The sequence below is a fragment of the Schistocerca cancellata genome, chromosome 3 (genome assembly GCF_023864275.1).
Source record: "Schistocerca cancellata isolate TAMUIC-IGC-003103 chromosome 3, iqSchCanc2.1, whole genome shotgun sequence".
Lineage (NCBI taxonomy): Eukaryota > Metazoa > Arthropoda > Insecta > Orthoptera > Acrididae > Schistocerca > Schistocerca cancellata.
Window position 1 is genome coordinate 458524505 of NC_064628.1, and position 24998 is coordinate 458549502.

The 24998-nt window shown below is 41.3% G+C and overlaps 1 protein-coding gene across 1 annotated transcript in view; it reads right to left on the minus strand.

Moving 5' to 3' along the window:
- LOC126176747 (mitochondrial ornithine transporter 1-like) overlaps positions 1 to 1323 on the minus strand; it is a 39404-nt gene extending 38081 nt beyond the window's left edge. The window contains exons 1-2 of the mRNA XM_049923916.1: positions 1233 to 1323; positions 897 to 1141 (exon numbers count right to left, since the gene is read on the minus strand). Of these exons, the coding sequence (XP_049779873.1) occupies positions 897 to 1141; positions 1233 to 1323 (336 nt within the window). The remainder of the gene's footprint in view (positions 1 to 896; positions 1142 to 1232) is intronic.
- Between the last annotated feature and the right edge of the window lie 23675 nt (positions 1324 to 24998).

Here is a 24998-nt window from a genome sequence, read left to right on the forward strand (position 1 = left end):
TCAGGATGGCCGGAGACGGGATTGAACCGTCGTCCTCCCGAATGCGAGTCCAGTGTGCTAACCACTGCGCCACCTCGCTCGGTCGATCCTACTAAGTTTTAAGAACCACCATTAAGAGAGGAATAGAAACTTCATACAACCACCATCACTGAGCCATTATCATTTTGATGTTAACACTGTACTGTTTACCTCCAGTGCAGATGAAATTCACACAAAGTGAAAATTTAATTCAGCAAATTTTAAAGTATGCCCAAAAATCAAATATAATAAGACAAGCTTCCAAAGCGAGCAAAATGAAAATTTTAAATTTGTGTTAGTGTACATGTTTTGACTTATAGCAATTAAACATGGGTTTCTTTATTACGAAAGCTATTCAACATGAGAAAATGCAGATCAACTAGGAAACACACTTAAGAGGGCGATGCAATTATAACATACAAAAATGAAATGGGGTTGGCCACAAGAAGTACCCAGAGGAATAGGTAGTAGATTAATGAAGTGTGTTGTCTCTTAGATTGCAAGGAAATCCAGAGGCAGTGATCTACTCAAGGGTGGATATATGAAATTATAAAATGTGAAGCAGCATGTGTGTATATGTACTTTGTTGAAGACTAATGTATGTGAAAAACTTGATAAGTCCTTTATCCTGCAGCTTTATGGCTGATGATGTGATTGGAAAGCTTTTTTCCTTTTCCATTGTGGCATAAAGACAACACAAGGAATTTCCACATAAAGCATATCTACTTCAAGTTAAAAGAACACGAAACTGGAAACATTGGTCTACTGCTTTGAACACTTCATTCATTCAATTTGATCTTTTAACGCCGCTTTTTCTTCTGTGAATGATAATTGGGCAACGAGCTTTTATGTGAGTACTAAAACTGTTATTAACTGACCTGTATGCCCGTCAGCTTCATAATCAGTTTTTGGCACGAACCATAAGCAACAAAGAGAACTGATTTCTCAGCAACATTTGCAATTACTGCGGGCACTGCACCGGCATACAAGCCACGACGTAAACCTTCTTTCATCCATGTCTGTCGCAAACAGTCCATCATACCTCGGTACAGATTTGGAAATGTCTGCATTTTAACTTTGACAGTATCCAGCGGCTGACCCGCATAAACCATACTGATTCCACCTATTGGTAAACAATGTTTTTTCCGCTATTAGAACCAAAATTCACCAAGTAAAAGTATGAAACAGGCTGTAAGGACTTTTTTTTTAATTACCCAGTGAACCAGCTATAAAATCCACAGCGGCGAGCATGACGTTACCCCTGCTCTTAGCACGAATTATTCTATCCGCCGGCAGCGACTCCATCCTTCCTACTACGCGCCACTTGACTACAGATTGTTTCAATTAGCGATTTATTGAGGATTGCGTAATGCCTTCCCCCTCCTATCAACCGATAATAACAAGTGCCTGACAGTAAGAATGCAATATAAGGAATTATAGGCATAATTTTTCTTTCATTATTGACAGTGGGGCTGCACATATGCTTCATGTTTATCATGCCTCGAAATCCGCATTCAACAACATGAACACGTGCAGTCAACGATAAGTGGTACGTGTATGAAGTAGAAGCAACAGGTGACCAGAGATTACAGATACAGACCTTGAAGGGAGAATAAAGTCTCTGGCGACACTGTAGTGCAGACGATTCCAACGAGAGTGGATGTATCCAGTTTAGATCGGAATAATCCAAATACACCGTACTGTGTACCACCGCTCGTATCGTATTTTGATACAGCTGTTACAATAAATGTGAAATTATGGAATAATTTCAATATTAAATGAAGCTGTTCTTCATCTGAATGTTGCTCTCAGTATGGAGGTTGTGTAGGACCCAGAAAGAATTTTCCTGTTTGAGATCAGATCCTGTTTTCCTCCGAACTGCGAAATGATTTATCCAGCAACTGCAGGGGAAGCTTCAGTTGAGCATGTATCCAAACGATAGCCCACTTTGCAATTTTCACATTCGTTAAGTATTGCCACAGGCATAAAAAGAGATAAGAGACCAAAAATATCCAAGAAACTAACCCCAAATCTTGCATTTGACGTGTTATTAAAATCTGTACTTTTTTGCTATCTTTTATCGTACAAAATGTTCAACTGCAATACAGACAACGACTTTTGAAACATGTTCTGGCAAATAAAGCTACATTCAAATTAATAACAGTCTGTAATAACACGTTAAATAAATTTATTCAAAAAAACCATTCCAGAAAATAAAAACCAATAACGAACGAAGGTAAAACTGTCCAGCGTTTCAACTCAGATTATTTACGTGCGTTACATGCATTTATTTACCTCAAGAGTAGGTCTACAGTGTTCATCCTTCTGGTACCAGAATTTGTGTTATGGTTCGATTTCTAGTAAACTTTTATCCTATTCATTCCCTGTGAAGTGCAATTTTTAATTTCTAACAAATATTTTATCTGTAATTTTCTTCTTGTCATTCCTCTATAGAACACCACTTTCATATTCAATTTACATTTCTCGATGCTATGCAATATAATTTTATGGGTGGCATATTTTACTTAGTTACTGCATAGGTACATAATAACTTTATGTTTCAGTTGGTCTAAATAAATCATATACGAAGAAATCAATTCTGATGTAGTAAAGTTACTCTTGTCATGACTTCTGAAGGAGGTTACCAAATTCAGTATTCACATCTTTATAGCACTATGCACTTCAAAGTATCTCATCAACTAAGATGAGAAGAAAATTATTGTTCTCATTCATTTCTATTGAATGCAGTCTATTATTTGTTTATACAATAACAGTAACCACCTTATAGAAGGTGGACTTATGTTTATTGTTAATATTTTCTAATTAGTGCCATATTTTACATTTTCCCACCTTTGATAACATCCTTCACTCTCATTTTATTATTTGCCTTTCTTCTCTGGATGTATCATGAGTGATTGACTGTTATACTTCTATAAATTTATGCATAGTTTCAGTTTAGCTTCATTAGTCCTGGCAGGTTTCAAATTGGATTGTATGGAACTAGTAAAAATTCGCTGCTGCAATACTTTCTGGGCATTTAATAAAATCATAGTCTTCTGTCAGATTTGCTTTAGTTATAGCCTCTTCCCCCACATCATATGATCAATGTAATATCTGATACTGTGAATACTTGTCCCAGTCAGAACAGTTCACAAACTGATTTGGAGACTACAAACTGTTAACAAAGGTATGATTGTTTGGAATAGGTTCCCAGATGTATGGGTACCTTCCTCACTTTTTAGTAATAGAACTCAGTACAATGACATCAAAAGTGATTGTTCATCAGAGGCAAAGGTGTCTTTAGGAGTGTCCCAAGGAAGTGTGATAGAATCACTTTTTTTCTCTATATACATAAATAACCTGACAGACAGCGTGAGTAGCAGTCTGCAGCTATTTTTTGATGATGCTGTTGTGTACGGGAAGGTATCATCGCTGAGTGACTGTTGGAGGCTACAAGATGTCCTAGACAAAACCTCTAGTTGGTCTGATGAGTGGTAGCTTACTCTAAATGCAGAATTATGTAAGTTAATGCAGATGAGTAGGAAAAAATAATCCTGTGATGTTCAAATACAGCATTATTAGTATGCTGCTTGACACAGTCATGTCACTTAAGAATCTAAGCATAAAGTTGCAAAACGACATGAAGTGGAATGAACATGTACTGATGATAGGCAAATGCTTGAGTTCTGTTTATTGGGAGAATATTAGGAAAGCTCGTCTATAAACGAGACAGCATATAAAACACTAGTGTGACCCATTATTGAGTTCTGCTCGAGTGTTTGGGATCCCTAACAGGTAATATTAAAGGAAGACAGCAAAGGAATTGAAAGACATTCTGCTAGATTTGTTACTATTAGTTCAATCAGCATGCAAGTATCACAGATATGCTTCATGAATTCAAATGGGAATCCCTGGAGGGAGGACAGCATTCTTTCAGTGAGGCACTATTGAGAAAATTTAAAGATACAGCATTGGAGGCCAAGTGCAGATCGATTCCACTACCACCAATGTACATTTCATGCAAGGTACATGGCGGTAAGGTCAGAGAAATTAGGAATCATACAGAGAAATATAGATAGTCCTTTTTCCCTTGCTCCACATGTGAGTGGAACTGGAAAGGAAATCGCTAGCAATAGTTGTGGTACAAGGTATTCTCCGCCATGTACCATACAGTGGCTTATGGAATATGTATGTAGGTGCAGATGTATATGCTGTTAGCAGTCCTCGAATGTGTACATACAAGAACTTATCTTCATAGAACATATTTGAAAGAACAATATTAGCCGGCCTCGGTGGCCGAGCGGTTCTAGGCGCTTGAGTCTGGAAACCGCGCGACTGCTACAGTCGCAGGTTCGAATCCTGCCTTGGGCATGGATGTGTGTTATATCCTTAGGTTGGTTAGGGTTAAGTAGTTCTACGTTCTAGGGGACTGATGACCTCAGATTGTCTCATAGTGCTCAGAGCCATTTGAATCATTTTAGAACAATATTCATGATTAGCTGCACTTTCTGTGTTACATTTTCATCTCCATTGGTGTGGAATTCACGGAGAGTGGCCTTCAATACTCGCCCACAAAAGAGGTTATGTCTGTGTTAGATTATTTATGATTTTACTAAATTGAACAAGATAAGTACTGGGTTGATTCCCTTCAAAAATGGGTAGTCGATGTCCTTCCCAGCCCTTACTTAGTTTGCAGACTGATTAGATATCCAGAAGTAGACTGGATGTACTTTCTATTCCATAGATGCTTAGTCAGGAGATCCTCAGAGATGTGGAACATATCAGAAAACGAGAATACACAATACATGTCTACAAAGAACGAAAGATATGCTACATATACCTTCCACAGATCGCAAGTGAAATGGATGTCGGATAGCTCAAAAATTTTGAAATGGCGTAGGTTCCTCTTAAAGTGAACTTTATTACCAGTTAAACTTTTTATAATTGCTGGAAAACTGAAATTTTTCGTTCCTGAATAAAGGACACTTTCTGGCCCTTAGCAGGTGACTTTAAATCTTTATGTAGATTACTCTCAACTCTAGTACTCATTCTATGAAATGAGCTGTTTTGACGAAGGGATATATTGCTTGTGACAAATGTCATTAAGGAATAAATATATTGAGGATCAGTAGTTAGTATCCCCAGTTCCTTGAACAGGGCTTTGCAGGAAATTTTTGAGTTCACACCATAAAAATTTGGATAAAACATTTTTAGATTTGGAAAGCTTTAGCATGGATTGATGAGTAACTGCAAAAAATGATCCCTTATGAGAGTTTGGAACGAAAGTAAGTGAAGTATGATAGCTTTCTTTATTTTTATATCATTACCTGATAACATCCCAATTGTAAATAAAGATTTGGTCAGGCACTCCTGTGGTATGCTCCTTCTAGTTGAATTTATTATCAAGCTGTAATCCCTACAATTTAACGTTGTCAATTTCGTCTATCTGCATGTCATCATATTTTAGGTGTACAATGAAGAGAAATCTTTTAAAAGTTCAGAACAACTTACAGTGTGTTTTTTTAAGCTTAGTGACGAAGAATTGGCTAGGAACCACTTATTAATATCAATGAAAGTTTCATTAACCAATCTTTCTAAGACTATACTTAATTTGCTATTTATTGCAGTCTTTATGTCATCTGAAAATAAAAATCTTGGCATCAGGTAACGTTATTGATAAAAGGTCATTGATATACAGGGTGAGTCAGCTAACGTTACCGCTGGATATATTTCGTAAATCACATCAAATACTGACGAATCGCTTCCACAGACCGAACGCGAGGAGAGGGGCTAGTGTAATTGCTTAATACACACCATACAAAAATGCACGGAAGTATGTTTTTTAACACAAACCTACGTTTTTTTAAAATGGAACCACGTTAGTTTTGTTAGCACATCTAAACATATAAACAAATACGTAATCAGTGCCATTTGTTGCATTGTAAAATGTTAATTACATCCGGAGATATTGTAACCTAAAGTTGACGCTTGAAACCTCCTACGTTCAGTTGCGTGTTGTAATAAACACGGGCCACGGTCGGCGAGCAGCATCTGCAGGGACATGTTTACGATGACGACCGTGTTTACGAGTGTGGCTGTAGTGCACTGTTGTGGTTTGGTCTAGCTGTCGCAGTGTCCGCATGTAGCGCTTGCTGCTACTGTTATTCTGCATTCGTCTCCGCACGCAGACCAACTATAGTACACCGTGTTACCAGACGTCTGTGATAGTGTAGTGTTGTAGGTACTGTGACCATGGTGTATTCGAACTCTGAAAACGCGGAGATGATACTCATCTACGGCGAGTGTCGACGAAATGCAGCTGAAGCCTGCAGGGTGTATGCAGAATGGTACCCGGACAGAGAGCATCCGACGTGCCGCACATTGCAAAACATCTACCGCCAACTGTATGCAACAGGTATGGTCGTAGCACGCAAACGGGTCCGTAACAGGCCCGTCTCAGGAGAAGCGGGTGCAGTTGGTGTGTTAGCAGATGTTGCCATGAACCCACACATGAGTACACGGGACATTGCGAGAGCCGGTGGACTGAGTCAAAGTAGTGTCATGCGCATACTACATCGTCACCGCTTTCACCCGTTTCATGTGTCGCTACATCAGCAATTACATGGTGACGACTTTAATCACCGAGTGCAATTCTGTCAATGGGCATTAACAGAGAATGCGTTGTAGTTCTACCTGTTTACCGATGAAGCGGGTTTCACAAACCACGAGGCAGTGAATCTATGGAACATGCATTACTGGTCCGTGGACAATCCTCGCTGGCTCAGACAGGTAGAGCGACAGCGACCGTGGACTGTAAATGTATGGTGCGGAATCATTGGCGACCACCTCATTGGTCCTCACTTCATTGCAGGGGCCCAAACAGCTGCAACATACATCGCGTTTCTACAGAATGATCTGCCAACGTTGCTCTAAAATGTCCCACTGGAAACGCGTCGACGTATGTGGTATCAGCATGATGGTGCACCTGCACATTCCGCAATTAACACTAGGCTGACCCTTGACAGGATGTTCGACGGGCGTTTCAGTGGACGTGCAGGACGCATAAATTGGCCAGCCCGTTCTCCTGATCTTACACCTCTGGACTTCTTTCTGTGGGGTACGTTAAAGGAGAATGTGTACCGTGATGTGCCTACAGCCCCAGAGGAGATGAAACAACGTATTGTGGCAGCCTGCGGCGACATTACACCCGATGTACTGCGGCGTGTACGACATTCATTACGCCAGAGATTGCAATTGTGTGCAGCGAATGATGGCCACCACATTCAACATCTATTGGCCTGACATGTCGGGACACACTCTATTCCACTCCGTAATTGAAAACGGAAACCACGTGTGTACGTGTACCTCACCCCTCATGGTAATGTACATGTGCGTCAGTGAAAAAGACCAATAAAAAGGTGTTAGCATGTGGACGTAATGTGCTGTTCCAGTCTCTTCTGTACCTAAGGTCCATCACCGTTCCCTTTGGATCCCTACGTAATTCGGTACTCTCCGATACACACGATCGAACAGCGGAGGAGTGGTACTCAAGCGTCAACTTTAGGATGTAATTAACATTTTACAATGCAACAAACGGCACTGATTACGTATTTGTTTATATGTTCAGATGTGCTAACAAAACTAACGGGGTTACACTTTAAAAAACGTAGGTTTAAGTTAAAAAACATACTTCCGTGCATTTTTTTATGGTTTGTATTAACCAATTACACTAGCCCCTCTCCTCACGTTCGGTCTGTGGTATCGATTCGTCAGTATTTGATGTGGTTTACGAAATATATCCAGCGGTAATATTAGGTGACTCACCCTGTATATGATAAAATGGTTCAAATGGCTCTGAGCACTATGGGACTTAACTTCTGAGGTCATCAGTCCCCTAGAACTTAGAACTAATTAAACCTAACTAACCTAAGGACATCACACACATCCATGCCCGAGGCAGGATTCGAACCTGCGACCGTAGCGGTCGCACGGTTCCAGACTGTAGCGCCCAGAACCACTTGGCCACCCCGGCCGGCTGTATATGATAACTTTTGAACACTATTAAGGCAAATAAATAAATTTGTTCTCTATCAAAATCTTTCATTTGCTAACTATGCCTATCACTAGTTAGTGCCTTCAGTAGTTTGAATCTTTTATTTAGCTGGCAGTAGTGGCACTCGCTGTATTGCAGTAGTTCGAGTAACGAAGATTTTGGTGAGGTAAGTGATTCATGAAAGTTATAGGTTATTGTTTGTCAGGGCCATTCTTTTGTAGGGATTATTGAAAGTCAGACTGCGTTGCGCTAAAAATATTGTGTGTCAGTTTAGTGATGATCAGAATAAGTTTTGCTCAGCTGTTTGAAAATCAAATAACGTAAGAGTTTTTCCAGCACTGTCATTCTTAGATTTTCCAAAGGGCGTTACGCAGCCAGTAGCCCACTGACAAGGACCGAGCCGTGCAAGGAGCACCCCCTGCAAGAAGTGAATATAAGCGCCAGCCTCGGCCACCCAGATAGGCTCATTGTACAGACAATAGCAGAATGTATTTGTGGATCTTGCTACAAGAACAACGAGTTGTGATCCTTATCAATTACTTGTGTGTACTCCGTCTATAGTGAAGATTATTACTGTTTGCCTGTCGCCTCTCACTAACAGCATTTCCTGTAATTAAAGTTATGTATTGGCAATTCTGCTTTATAGAAATAAAACTACTAATGTTACTTATTTGAATTGTTGTATAGCATTCTGAGAGCGCAGCATCCTTTAGGCAACCTATAAGCGATGAGTGGGCAAGATCCAACATAGAGGTTTTCTTGTGAGTCGTTCATCGGGGGGGGGGGGGGGGGGGGGGAGGAATTCATCCTCACAGTTGTTAGTGGCACCATTTGTGCACAAGACGCAACCCATCTCTGATCCATTCCCATAGTCCTCTCGACAACAGCTTGTGTGGACCCTCTTTTGCTGCTGGCAAGCATGCCAAGTAATATCATCATTGTAGTATTAAGAGTTCCATGGCAGGGCCGGCGCAAGCGTGGCACTTAGTAAGCTCTTCTGCATACCCTCTCGGCAGCAGAGAACCTTGCCCACCCTCCATAATGTTTTGTCGTCTATTGACTCGGGATGGCTCCAGTCATGCATCATATACTCTCTCAGTACAACAAGTCTAGGTTCAAATGGCTCTGAGCACCATGCGACTTAACTTCTCAGGTCATCAGTCGCCCAGAACTTAGAACTAATTAAAGCTAACTAACCTAAGGACATCACACACATCCATGCCCGAGGCAGGATTCGAACCTGCGACCGTAGCGGTCGCTCGGCTCCATACTGTAGCGCCTAGACACGCACGGCCACTCCGGCCGGCGGAGTCTAGGTGACCCACGCGCTTTCCTCGAAGTGAGGCAAATGAGGTGCACTCAGCCCTTGTGAGGCAAACTGAGGAGCTACTTCATTGAGAAGTAGCAGCTTCGGTCTCGTAACCTGACATATGGTCGAGAGAGCCGTGTGTTGACCACATGCCCTCCATATCAACATCCAGTGACTCCTGTGGGCTGAGGATGACACGGCGGCTGGTCAGTACGGTTGGGCCTCCATGGCCTATTCGGACCGAGTTTAGTTCTTTGAGCAAATCATTCCATTTTTTCCAGTGAAATAATTTTAATAGTGTTGTCATTACTCACTGTTACATCACCATCACTATGAATGAAGTCATCTTCATTGCATTCCTCTCCTTCCATTATGTCACTACCTTCCTACTCTTCATTATCTGAGGGCAAGAATTCATCATTATCCAGAGCAAAAATAGTTTTGTTATCGAATAAGTATCATCCCACAACTTAAGAAGAGTGTTATCTGCCTCTTCAGCCCAAATAAGTATTCCATCTATCCTAAACAAAAAATTAATTGCATATTTAAGTTTTAATTTAAGTCATCAGATAATAGTTTCCTACAATTTTCTTTTTAGGAACATATACATGGAAAAATGTGAAAATTTGAAAGCAAATGCTATGCCTACCTAATAAAATCAGCCATCGTCTACTTTCCGCACATCACCAGTGCTGTCTGAAGCTCAAAAAATGAGTAAACTCCACTATTAATAAGTTCTGCCAACTTAAGCCATTTCCTGGCAATACTGAGTCAGTTAAGCCAGCTGAAGTCTTTGAAGGTCACAAGCTGTTCCAATGTGTGTGAAATCTTATGCGACTTAACTGCTAAGGTCATCAGTCCCTACGCTTACACACTACTTAACCTAAATTATCCTAAGGACAAACACACACACCCATGCCCGAGAAAGGACTCGAGCCTCCGCCCTCCGCGGGGACCAGCCGCACAGTCCATGCTGCAGCACCTTAGACCGCTCGGCTAATCCCGTGCGAAGACCAAAATTGCCCACTTTCGTTGATTCCTAACCAAAGTCAGCATAAATTAAAGAAATAGTTAATTAATGGTATTTTTGCACAGTGATCATTTAGATAATTACTTCAAGAGAGATGTCAGGGACCATGATCATTACGAGATTAGTAACTACAGAAGTAACTGGAATGACATGGGGTTTTATTAGAACCAAAAAAATACAAAAGTTCAAAAAATGTCCGACAAATGGTGCTTCATCTGATCAGAATAGCAATAATTAGGATAACAAAGTAAGACAAAGCAAAGATGATGTTCTTTACAGGAAATGCTCAATATGTCCACCATCATTCCTCAACAATAGCTGTAGTCGAGGAATAATGTTGTGAACAGCACTGTAAACCATTTCCGAAGTTATGGTGAGGCATTGGCGTCGGATGTTGTCTTTCAGCATCCCCAGAGATGTCGGGCGATCACGATACACTTGCGACTTCAGATAACACCAAAGCCAATAATCGCACGGACTCAGGTCTGGGGACCTGGGAGGCCAAGCATGACGAAAGTGGCGGCTGAGCACACGATCATCACCAAACGACGCGCGCAAGAGATCTTTCACGCGTCTAGCAATATGGGGTGGAGCGCCATACTGCATAAACACCGTACGTTCCAGCAGGTGTTTATCAGCCAGGCTGGGGATGATGCGATTCTGTAACATATTGGGGTACCTCTCACACGTCACGGTAGCAGTTACAAAACCAGAATCACGCATTTCCTTGAAGAAAAAAGTCCCGATAACGGTAGATGTGGTAAATCCAACCCATACCATGACTTTCTCGTCGTGCAATGGAGTTTCCACGACAGTTCTAGGGTTTTCGGTAGCCCAAATTCTGCAGTTGTGGGCGTTGACAGACCCTCGGAGTGTGAAATGAGCTTCGTCGGTCCACAACACGTTACTCAACCAATCGTCATCTTCCGCCATCTTTTGAAACGCCCACACCGCAAATGCCCTCCACTTCACTAAAGCGCCAGGTAACAGTTCATAATGCCGATGGATTTTGTATGGATAGCATCGGAGGGTACGCCTCAGTGCCAACCAAACAGTAGTGTATGGAATGCCGGTGCGACGTGCGACTGCACGAGCGCTGATTTCACCGTGCATAGACGAACCCGCTACAGTCTCAATTTCTACCTGAACTGTGTCAGCAGCATTACGCCTTGTGCTCGGTCGGCCACTACGGGGTCTATCGTCCAACCCGTGGCTTCGAACTTCGAAATCATTCTCGCCACAGCTGCATTTGTCAACGGACCTTTACCCGTTCTAATCTCCTTCCTGTGGCGATAGGATCGTAACGCTGAACTAGCACATTCCCCATTCTGATAATACAGCTTTACTAAAAGCGCCTTTTCAGGTAACGTCAACATACTGCGACTGTTGGCGCATCTGATTATCTCTCTCTCATTACAGCTCCTTCTATACACGACTGTCATGGGCAGTCACTGACGTTTTGTTGTCCAGCGCCATCTGTCGGACATTTTATGAACTTTTTTTTTGGTTCTAATAAAACCCCATTCATTCCTAGCATGTGTGTCAATTTTTACCTCTCTATCTACATTATTCCGTGGTTTATTAAGTTTTCAAATTTATACTGACTTTTTGATCACCCGGTATAATCAGTCGAGCTTCTTTCTACACTTGAAAATTCAAAATCACACTGCTGATATTATCGAAAACGCGAGAAATCTGTATGCACACGACAAAGTGCGCATAAGAAATATTAAATTACGATACATAATTTAGACACAAGTATTACCTCAAAAAGTTTATTGAACTTTTAGAACTCGAAAATGGATAAATCTGAAGTAACATATGCAACAACCAAAGAAAATTGTAACAAATTTTAATTAGTAAAATAATATCACTGTTCGTTTGTACAATATTTGTAAACATGTAGCGTCGTAAGAGAGGAACTGTCAAACTACTGTCACATCGTAATAAACATTTTATTTTCAACATCTTGACAACATTTACCATCTTATTAAGACCGCGACAATTATAAGACAGTCCACTAACGATGGGCGTCACATCAATCTAGACGTGAGTGCAATCCAGCTACTTTTACAAAAATGACATTGACATCCATTTCTGTTCCCATCAAAATTGTAATCGCAGATGCTTGAAAATGGCGATAAAGCCAAAACAGTCTGTCGTAAATAAAGATTTCTTATCATAAGCATGTATTTGGTGCATCTCCTCTAATAATCAGACACATATTATGTCGCTGGCCCTAAAGAAGAAGAATTAAAAATTTGTAGCAACAAAAATCGTCTGTTTCCCATAGGGATTTTTTCACAACTCTCCCGAGTAATGTCAATACTTGGAGGAACTTGCTCAGATGCAGGCTTGAATAGTTTGTGGTATACCATCGATTAGATCACCAAATCCCACGTTTTAGGGATGACTCTGAATAAGTTACACAGAGTATGTGGTCGTTGTCGATACCCAACAGCAACTCGTTTCAGTCGATCTCATGCAGTTTCGATTAGATTTATGTCTAGAGAATAGGCAGGCCAGTCCATTCTGGGGATTCTAGCATCCTGAAGGAAAGTGTTTACAAGAACAGGACGATGAGCAAGAGAGTTATCATCCATCAAGATGAAACTGTCACCAAAATTTTGGCGATACATTTCCACTATTGGCTGCAGAATGTAGTCCCTGTACCATAGAGCAGTGAAAATACCCTCACCAATCAAGAGAGATGTATAGTGGTCCCATGATATGCTGTTCCAGAACATCACTCCACTACCACCTTATCACTCATGTGTGACACACTGCTGGAGACAATTGATATTACCAGATTGTCTCCTGACACGTTGTCTGCGATTAACAGGTTACAGACAGATCTTAGTTTTGACCATAAATAACATGCGATGCCTATTCTGGGACACTCTGCATTTTTTTTTTTTGTCTATCTCTAGCGGAGTCCATGGTGTTGTTGTGTACTATGAGGTGCTCGCCATGGTCTTCAGGAATGGAGATTCGCATCATGCAGTTGTCTCATAAAGGTAGCCTGTTCGAGTGCCAAATTCTGTTCTGCAGCACTCAGTCCACGGTTCTTTTGTCGTAAAATCGATAGGTATCGTCATCCTGTGCATCTGCCAAACGTGGTGGCCTGTGCGATGTAAGTCCTGAACATTATCTGTCAGCTGGAACCGATTCCATGCCCACCCCACATCACTTTGACTCCACTGCAACCGGCCGGTGTGGCCGAGCGGTTCTAGGCGCTTCAGTCTGGAACCGCGCGACCGCAACGGTCGCTGGTTCGAATCCTGCCCCGGGCATGGATGTGTGTGATGTGTTAGTTAGGTTTAAGTAGTTCTAAGTTCTAGGGGACAGATGACCTCAGATATTAAGTCCCATAGTGCTCAGAGCCATTTGAACCATTTGAACTCCAGTGCAGACATTGAGCAACTTTCCTGATCCACAAGCCTTCTGCGTGCAATGTGCTGTTGCGGACCCAATCACTGCTCACGATGGTCCTTCACGGCATTTTGAATGTTATCCTTTCTCTGCCTCGTGATGACTGGGTGTTGTGTGATGTCCTTAGGTTAGTTAGGTTTAAGTAGTTCTAAGTTCTAGGGGACTGATGACCAAAGGTGTTAAGTCCCATAGTGCTCAGAGCCATTTGAATGTTATCTCTACTGTTCCACAGTCGTCTCTAACTCGTCCCTACTGGTGATTTGTTTTCAACTAAAATGCTGCATCCCATTCGAGTGTGGCGTTATACCCATAGTCAGTGCTCATGGTGTATATTTACAAGCAATGGGTGACAGTGGTGACATTCCAGTAGGTATGGGAACATTCGCAGTAGCAGGACATATTTGGGTGATGCAAGACTTTTGTTGATATGTGTATGATTTAGATGGCAATTTTTATTTAGATGATTTATGATTTTTAATATCTGATGTATGACTGTTTCATGTACTGTTCATTGAGAGTGTCAGTAACAGAACTTTCATCTGGTTGGCAGTGAGCAATGGCAACGCCATCTACCAGCGACTGGTCACACTGAATGTTAACCATGTCTACTACGACTACTGCATGTGTGTGAAACCATTATAATTTGGTTTATAGCAGGGTTCTAGTTAAATGCGGTTGATGAACTGATGTATAGTCGCTGAGTAGCTTCTCGAAATCTGTTGTGAGATGAATATTAAGTTGACTGAGGTTGCCAGTCCAGTTTAGTAATGAAGCATACTGCTCATAAGCGAGATCCTTCTGTATCTCTTCCCCCCGATTCATGGATCCCGGGGACATTGCGACCACAGCAGCCACCAGAGGTTGTCATCACAGTGGGACGAACCCATGGAGATGGAGCCTTCGCCTCTTCCGCCTCCTCTCGTCCTACCAGTGGATCTGGACCCGTCCCCGCCACAGTCTATATCACAGCAAAAATAATTTTTAAATTTACCACAAGCAAATAAGTAAGAACGAAAATGTTAAGATCTCGCTTATGAGCAGTATGCTTCATTACTAAACTGGACTGGCAACCTCAGTCAACTTAATATTCATCTCACAACAGATTTCGAGAAGCTACTCAGCAACTATACATCAGTTCATCAACCGCATTTAACTAGAACCCTGATATAAACCAAATTATAATGGTTTCACACACATGCAGTAGTCGTAGTAGACATGGTTAACATTCAGTGTGACCAGTCGCTGGTAGATGGCGTTGCCATTGCTCACTGCCAACCAGATGAAAGTTCTGTTACTGACACTCTCAATGAACAGTACATGAAACAGTCATACATCAGATATTAAAAATCATAAATCATCTAAATAAAAATTGCCATCTAAATCATACACATATCAACAAAAGTCTTGCATCACCCAAATATGTCCTGCTACTGCGAATGTTCCCATACCTACTGGAATGTCACCCCTGTCACCCATTGTTTGTAAATATACACCATGAGCACTGACTATGGGTATAACGCCACACTCGAATGGGATGCAGCATTTTAGTTGAAAACAAATCACCAGTAGGGACGAGTTAGAGACGACTGTGGAACAGTAGAGATAACATTCAAATGGCTCTGAGCACTATGAGACTTAACATCTTTGGTCATCAGTCTCCTAGAACTTAGAACTACTTAAACCTAACTAACCTAAGGACATCACACAACACCCAGTCATCACGAGGCAGAGAAAGGATAACATTCAAAATGCCGTGAAGGACCATCGTGAGCAGTGATTGGGTCCGCAACAGCACATTGCACGCAGAAGGCTTGTGGATCAGGAAAGTTGCTCAATGTCTGCACTGGAGTTCAAATGGTTCAAATGGCTCTGAGCACTATGGGACTTAATATCTGAGGTCATCTGTCCCCTAGAACTTAGAACTACTTAAACCTAACTAACACATCACACACATCCATGCCCGAGGCAGGATTCGAACCAGCGACCGTTGCGGTCGCGCGGTTCCAGACTGAAGCGCCTAGAACCGCTCGGCCACACCGGCCGGTTGCAGTGGAGTCAAAGTGATGTGGGGTGGGCATGGAATCGGTTCCAGCTGACAGATAATGTTCAGGACTTACATCGCACAGGCCACCACGTTTGGCAGATGCACAGGATGACGATACCTATCGATTTTACGACAAAACATCTACATCTACATCTACATCCATACTCCGCAAGCCACCTGACGGTGTGTGGCGGAGGGTACCTTCAGTACCTCTATCGGTTCTCCCTTCTATTCCAGTCTCGTATTGTTCGTGGAAAGAAGGATTGTCGGTAAGCCTCTGTGTGGGCTCTAATCTCTCTGATTTTATCCTCATGGTCTCTTCGCGAGATATACGTAGGAGGGAGCAATATACTGCTTGACTCTTCGGTGAAGGTATGTTCTCGAAACTTCAATAAAAGCCCGTACCGAGCTACTGAGCGTCTCTCCTGCAGAGTCTTCCACTGGAGTTTATCTATCATCTCCGTAACGCTTTCGCGATTACTAAATGATCCTGTAACGAAGCGCGCTGCTCTCCGTTGGATCTTCTCTATCTCTTCTATCAACCCTATCTGGTACGGATCCCACACTGCTGAGCAGTATTCAAGCAGTGGGCGAACAAGCGTACTGTAACCTACTTCCTTTGTTTTCGGATTGCATTTCCTTAGGTTTCTTCCAATGAATCTCAGTCTGGCATCTGCTTTACCGACGATCAACATTATATGATCATTCCATTTTAAATCACTCCTAATGCGTACTCCCAGATAATTTATGGTATTAACTGCTTCCAGTTGCTGACCTGCTATTTTGTAGCTAAATGATAAAGGATCTATCTTTCTGTATATTCGCAGCACATTACACTTGTCTACATTGAGATTCAATTGCCATTCCCTGCACCATGCGTCAATTCCCTGCAGATCCTCCTGCATTTCAGTACAATTTTCCATTGTTACAACCTCTCGGTACACCACAGCATCATCTGCAAAAAGCCTCAGTGAACTTCCGATGTCATCCACCAGGTCATTTATGTATATTGTGAATAGCAACGGTCCTATGACACTCCCCTGCGGCACACCTGAAATCACTCTTACTTCGGAAGACTTCTCTCCATTGAGAATAACATGCTGCGTCCTGTTATCTAGGAACTCCTCAATCCAATCACACAATTGGTCTGATAGTCCATATGCTCTTACTTTGTTCATTAAACGACTGTGGGGAACTGTATCGAACGCCTTGCGGAAGTCAAGAAACACGGCATCTACCTGTGAACCCGTGTCTATGGCCCTCTGAGTCTCATGGACGAATAGCGCGAGCTGGGTTTCACATGACCGTCTTTTTCGAAACCCATGCTGATTCCTACAGAGTAGATTTCTAGTCTCCAGAAAAGTCATTATACTCGAACACAATACGTGTTCCAAAATTCTGCAACTGATCGACGTTAGAGATATAGGTCTATAGTTCTGCACATCTGTTCGAAGTCCCTTCTTGAAAACGGGGATGACCTGTGCCCTTTTCCAATCCTTTGGAACACTACGCTCTTCTAGAGACCTACGGTACACCGCTGCAAGAAGGGGGGCAAGTTCCTTCGACTGAGTGCTGCAGAACAGAATTTGGCATTCGAACAGGCTACCTTTATGAGACAACTGCATGATGCGAATCTCCATTCCTGAAGACCATGGCGAGCACCTCATAGTACACAACAACACCATGGACTCCGCTAGAGATAGACAAAAAAAAATGCAGAGTGTCCCAGAATAGGCATCGCATGTTGTTTATGGTCAAAACTAAGATCTGTCTGTAACCTGTTAATCGCAGACAACGTGTCAGGAGACAATCTGGTAATATCAATTGTCTCCAGCAGTGTGTCACACATGAGTGATAAGGTGGTAGTGGAGTGATGTTCTGGAACAGCATATCATGGGACCACTATACATCTCTCTTGATTGGTGAGGGTATTTTCACTGCTCTATGGTACAGGGACTACATTCTGCAGCCAATAGTGGAAATGTATCGCCAAAATTTTGGTGACAGTTTCATCTTGATGGATGATAACTCTCTTGCTCATCGTCCTGTTCTTGTAAACACTTTCCTTCAGGATGCTAGAATCCCCAGAATGGACTGGCCTGCCTATTCTCTAGACATAAATCTAATCGAAACTGCATGAGATCGACTGAAACGAGTTGCTGTTGGGTATCGACAACGACCACATACTCTGTGTAACTTATTCAGAGTCATCCCTAAAACGTGGGATTTGGTGATCTAATCGATGGTATACCACAAACTATTCAAGCCTGCATCTGAGCAAGTTCCTCCAAGTATTGACATTACTCGGGAGAGTTGTGAAAAAATCCCTATGGGAAACAGACGATTTTTGTTGCTACAAATTTTTAATTCTTCTTCTTTAGGGCCAGCGACATAATATGTGTCTGATTATTAGAGGAGATGCACCAAATACATGCTTATGATAAGAAATCTTTATTTACGACAGACTGTTTTGGCTTTATCGCCATTTTCAAGCATCTGCGATTACAATTTTGATGGGAACAGAAATGGATGTCAATGTCATTTTTATAAAAGTAGCTGGATTGCACTCACGTCTAGATTGATGTGACGCCCATCGTTAGTGGACTGTCTTATAATTGTCGCGGTCTTAATAAGATGGTAAATGTTGTCAAGATGTTGAAAATAAAATGTTTATTACGATGTGACAGTAGTTTGACAGTTCCTCTCTTACGACGCTACATGTTTACAAATATTGTACAAACGAACAGTGATATTATTTTACTAATTAAAATTTGTTACAATTTTCTTTGGTTGTTGCATATGTTACTTCAGATTTATCCATTTTCGAGTTCTAAAAGTTCAATAAACTTTTTGAGGTAATACTTGTGTCTAAATTATGTATCGTAATTTAATATTTCTTATGCGCACTTTGTCGTGTGCATACAGATTTCTCGCGTTTTCGATAATATCAGCAGTGTGATTTTGAATTTTCAAGTGTAGAAAGAAGCTCGACTGATTATACCGGGTGATCAAAAAGTCAGTATAAATTTGAAAACTTAATAAACCACGGAACAATGTAGATAGAGAGGTAAAAATTGACACACATGCTAGGAATGAATGGGGTTTTATTAGAACCAAAAAAAAAGTTCACAAAATGTCCGACAGATGGCGCTGGACAACAAAACGTCAGTGACTGCCCATGACAGTCGTGTATAGAAGGAGCTGTAATGAGAGAGAGATAATCAGATGCGCCAACAGTCGCAGTATGTTGACGTTACCTGAAAAGGCGCTTTTAGTAAAGCTGTATTATCAGAATGGGGAATGTGCTAGTTCAGCGTTACGATCCTATCGCCACAGGAAGGAGATTAGAACGGGTAAAGGTCCGTTGACAAATGCAGCTGTGGCGAGAATGATTTCGAAGTTCGAAGCCACGGGTTGGACGATAGACCCCGTAGTGGCCGACCGAGCACAAGGCGTAATGCTGCTGACACAGTTCAGGTAGAAATTGAGACTGTAGCGGGTTCGTCTATGCACGGTGAAATCAGCGCTCGTGCAGTCGCACGTCGCACCGGCATTCCGTACACTACTGTTTGGTTGGCACTGAGGCGTACCCTCCGATGCTATCCGTACAAAATCCATCGGCATCATGAACTGTTACCTGGCGCTTTAGTGAAGTGGAGGGCATTTGCGGTGTGGGCGTTTCAAAAGATGGCGGAAGATGACGATTGGTTGAGTAACGTGTTGTGGACCGACGAAGCTCATTTCACACTCCGAGGGTCTGTCAACGCCCACAACTGCAGAATTTGGGCTACCGAAAACCCTAGAACTGTCGTGGAAACTCCATTGCACGACGAGAAAGTCATGGTATGGGTTGGATTTACCACATCTACCGTTATCGGGACTTTTTTCTTCAAGGAAATGCGTGATTCTGGTTTTGTAACTGCTACCGTGACGTGTGAGAGGTACCCCAATATGTTACAGAATCGCATCATCCCCAGCCTGGCTGATAAACACCTGCTGGAACGTACGGTGTTTATGCAGCATGGCGCTCCACCCCATATTGCTAGACGCGTGAAAGATCTCTTGCGCGCGTCGTTTGGTGATGATCGTGTGCTCAGCCGCCACTTTCGTCATGCTTGGCCTCCCAGGTCCCCAGACCTGAGTCCGTGCGATTATTGGCTTTGGTGTTATCTGAAGTCGCAAGTGTATCGTGATCGCCCGACATCTCTGGGGATGCTGAAAGACAACATCCGACGCCAATGCCTCACCATAACTTCGGAAATGGTTTACAGTGCTGTTCACAACATTATTCCTCGACTACAGCTATTGTTGAGGAATGATGGTGGACATATTGAGCATTTCCTGTAAAGAACATCATCTTTGCTTTGTCTTACTTTGTTATCCTAATTATTGCTATTCTGATCAGATGAAGCACCATTTGTCGGACATTTTTTGAACTTTTGTATTTTTTTGGTTCTAATAAAACCCCATGTCATTCCAAGCATGTGTGTCAATTTGCACCTCTCAATCTACATTATTCCGTGATTTATTCAGTTTTCAAATTTATACTGACTTTTTGATCATCCTGTATTACCTCTCTCTAAAGTGTTCATTATATCTCACGTTAAACTTTCTTCCCGTTTGGCCAATGTAAAAGTTATTACAGCTGCCACATGTGATTTTATATATGTCTGGATTATTTATTATATTTCAAGTTCTAGTGGTGTCGGAACGTAATTTTATTGAAGGTTGGTATTAGCTCGAAAGGCTAGTTGAACATTTGTGGCTTTAACCCTTCACTGGGCAGGTGGGGTCTTTTGAGATCCCATACTGCTTATACTTTGGACTTCTGTAGTTACTAATCTCGCAATGATCATGGTCCCTGACATCTCTCTTGAAGTAATTATCTAAATGATCACTGTGCAAAAATACCATTAATTAACTATTTCTTTAATTTATGCTGACTTTGGTTAGGAATCAACGAAAGTGGGCACTTGTGGTCTTCGCACGGGATTAGCCGAGCTTTCGAAGGCGCTGCAGCATGGACTGTGCGGCTGGTCCCATCGGAGGGCGGAGGCTCGAGTCTTTCTCGGGCATGGGTGTGTGTGTTTGTCCTTAGGATAATTTAGGTTAAGTAGTGTGTAAGCTTAGGGACTGATGATCTTAGCAGTTAAGTCGCATAAGATTTCACACACTTTTGAACATTTGAACAACTTGTGGCCTTCAGAGACCTCAGCTGGCTTAACTGACTCAGTATTGCCAGGAAATGGCTTAAGTTGGCAGAACTTATTAATAGTGGAGTTTACTCATTTTTTGAGCTTCAGACAGCACTGGTGATGTGCGGAAAGTAGACGATGGCTGATTTTATTAGGTAGGCATAGCATTTGCTTTCAAATTTTCACATTTTTCCATGTATATGTTCCTAAAAAGAAAATTGTAGGAAACTATTGTCTGATGACTTAAATTAAAACTTAAATAAGGAATTAATTTTTTGTTTAGGATCGATGGAATACTTGTTTGGGCTGAAGAGGCAGATAACACTCTTCTTAAGTTGTGGGATGATGCTTATTCGATAACAAAACTATTTTTGATCTGGATGATGATGAATACTTGCCCTCAGATAATGAAGAGTAGGAAGGTAGTGACGTAATGGAAGGAGAGGAATGCAATAAAGATGACTTCATTCATAGTGATGATGATGTAACAATGAGTAATGATAACACTATTAAAAATTATTTCACTGGAAAAAATGGAATGATTTGCTCAAAGAACTAAACTCGGTCTGAATAGGCCATGGAGGCCCAACCGTACTGACCAGCCGCCGTGTCATCCTCAGCCCACAGGAGTCACTGGATGTGGATATGGAGGGCATGCGGTCAACACACGGCTCTCTCGACCATATGTCAGTTTACGAGACCGAAGCTGCTACTTCTCAATGAAGTAGCTCCTCAGTTTGCCTCACAAGGGCTGAGTGCACCCCACTTGCCAACATCGCTCGGAAGACCGGATGGTCACCTATCCAAATGCTAGTCCTGCCCGACAGCGCTTAACTTTGGTGATCTGACGGTAACCGGTTTTAGCACTGCAGCAAGGCCGTTGGCATTTGGTCAAAGAGCCTCCAACTACTTGCCAAACTCCATCAATTAATAATTTTCTGGATAGCCCTAGTCCTAAAGCGGCACCCCCTAATTCAATAAAAGAAGTCCTAAAGCTCCTGATTACACAAGAAATAAAAGCTGTTGGGGTAAGGGAAACTAGTAGGTAGGGTAGGCGAGTGTAGAACAAGTAGAATGAAGATTATCGTAATGGTATACCCAAGGTGTGGAATGAACTAGGTGGGGAAGAATTCGGGGCCTACATTGGATTGCTTATGTCTTCTGGTGTCTGCAGATCAGGGAGGGGCCTATTTTTACGGTAACAATGTGCCTGAAAAGGTTTCAGGGTATCAAACGTTTTCTCAAATTTGACATAGAACAGAATAAGAAAACAAGTGCAGATCGCAGGATTCATGATAAATTAGGTACATTTAGAGGCATTTGGCGTTGTTCATCTCATGGCTTTCTTCTGTATACTGCCCAGGCTTTGTCATAACTGTTGATGAACAGTTTTTTGCGTTTAGAGGAAAGTGTCGATTTGGACAATATGTGAAACGCAAGCCTGTTAAATATGGTATAAAAATATGGCAGGATTGTGACTCTAAAAATGCATTTCCACTGAATGGACAGATTTACGTGGGAAAACAAACTGCCCAACAGGGAGAAGTAAATCAGGCTTTCAGAATCGTGAAAGATCTAACTGCAAAATGGTTCAATAAAAGCTGCAATATAGTAGCTGACAATTTTTTCAGAAGAATACCCTTAGCTCAAGAAGAGTGCACAGAATGTGGGACAGGATTAGTTTCACTACTAAAGTTTTTCTAGCTAGCGGCTGATGCTGAGTGGGTCTGCACTTATGACAGACAACAATCTTTCATTGAACCCTCTAGCGACAGGCCTATTATTTGCCTAGTAAATTGGCAAAAGTTATTGGCTTATATCCAGGACCAACAGAAATCAAATCTGGCTATGTATACAGATGTTTCACATAGTTTTCGGAAATAACTTTTGATCAAAGATTAGATTAGATTAGATTAGTACTTGTTCCATAGATCATGAATACGACACTTCATAATGATGTGGAATGTGTCAGGTTAATAAAAGGTGTCTATACAAGATATTAAATTAGACAAAATATTACATGACACTCAATATTTTTAATTTTTTTTCTGGGGGTTGGGAAATTACCCACTTACTATATCCAAAAATTCAATGAGTAGAAGGAGTTGCCATTAAGAAATTCTTTTAATTTCCTTTGAAATGCTATATGGCTATCTGTCAGACTTTTGATGCTATTAGGTAAGTGACCAAAGACTTTTGTGGCAGCATAATTTACTCCCTTCTGAGCCAAAGTTAGATTTTACCTTGAGTAGTGAAGATCATTCTTTCTCCTAGTGTTGTTGCCACGTACACTGCTATTACTTTTGAATTCGTTCAGATTGTTAATAACAAATTTCATAAGTGAATATATATATATTGTGAGCTACAGTGAAGATTTCTAGCTCTTTAAATAGGTGTCTGCAGGATGATCTTGGATGAGCTCCAGCAATTATTCTGATAACACTCTTTTGTGCAATGAACACTCTTTTACTCAATGATGAGTTACCCCAGAATATGATGCCATACGAAAGCAGAGAATGAAAATAGGCATGGTAAGCTAATTTACTCAGATGTATATCGCCAAAATTTGCAATGACCCTAATACATAAGTAGCTGAACTCAAACGTTTCAGCAGATCCTCAGTGTGTTTTTTCCAGTTCAACCCACCATCAATACATACACCTAGAAATTTTGAATATTCTACCTTAGCTACCGATTTCTGATCGAAGTCTATATTTATTAATGGTGTCATTCCATTTACTGTGTGGAACTGCATATACTTTGTTTTGTCAAAGTTTAATGAGAGCCCATTTGCAGAGAACCACTTAATGATTTTCTGAAAAACATCATTTACAATTTCACCAGTTAATTCTTGTCTGTCGGGTGTGATAGCTATATTTGTATCATCAGCAAAAAGTACTAGCTTTGCATCTTCATGAATATAGAATGGCAAGTCATTAATATATATTAAGAACAGCAGAGGACCCAAGACTGAAACTTGTGGCACCCCATTCTTGATTGTTCCCCAGTTTGAGAAATCACCAGTTTTTTGCAAATTATGTGAACTGTTTATTTCAACTTTCTGCATTCTTCCAGTAAGGTATGATTTAAACCATTTGAGCGCTGTCCCATTCATACCACAGTACTTGAGCTTATCTAGAAGTATTCCATGATTTACACAATCAAAAGCCTTTGATAGATCACAAAAAATCCCAACGGGCGACTTCCGGTTACTCAGAGCATTTAATATTTCATTAGTGAAAGTATATATAGCATTTTCCGTTGAAAAACCCTTCTGGAAACCAAACTGACATTTTGTTAAAACTTTATTTTTACAAAGGTGTGAAGCTATTCTACAATACTTTACTTTTTCAAGAATTTTGGATAAGGCAGTCAGAAGAGAGACTGGGCGGTAGTTGTTGACATAAGACATATCCCCTTTTTTATGCAGTGGTTTAACAATGGCATACTCCAATCTATCTGGGAAAATACCCTGCTTCAGAGAGGTATTACATATGTGGCTAGGAATCCCACTTATTTCTTGGGAACAAGCTTTTATTATCCAGCTGGAAATGCCATCAGTTCCACGTGAACTTTTATCCTTGAGAGAGTTTATTATCTTCGTAATTTCAGAAGGAGAGGTGGTTGGAATTTCAATTGTATCAAATGGTGTGGGTAAGGCCTCTTCCATTAACTGCCTTGCTTCTTCTAATGAACATTTAGATCCCATTTTCTCTACAACATTTAAAAAAATGATTATTCGAAATGTTTTCAACTTCCAGCTTGTTGTTTATCAAGTTTCCATTCGCTTTGATGTTGATGCTGTCATCCTGTACTCTTGGTTGTCCTGTCTCTCTTGTAATAATATTCCAAATTGTTTTGATTTTGTTATCAGAGGTATTAATCTCAGACATGATGCACATGCTTCTGGACTTTTT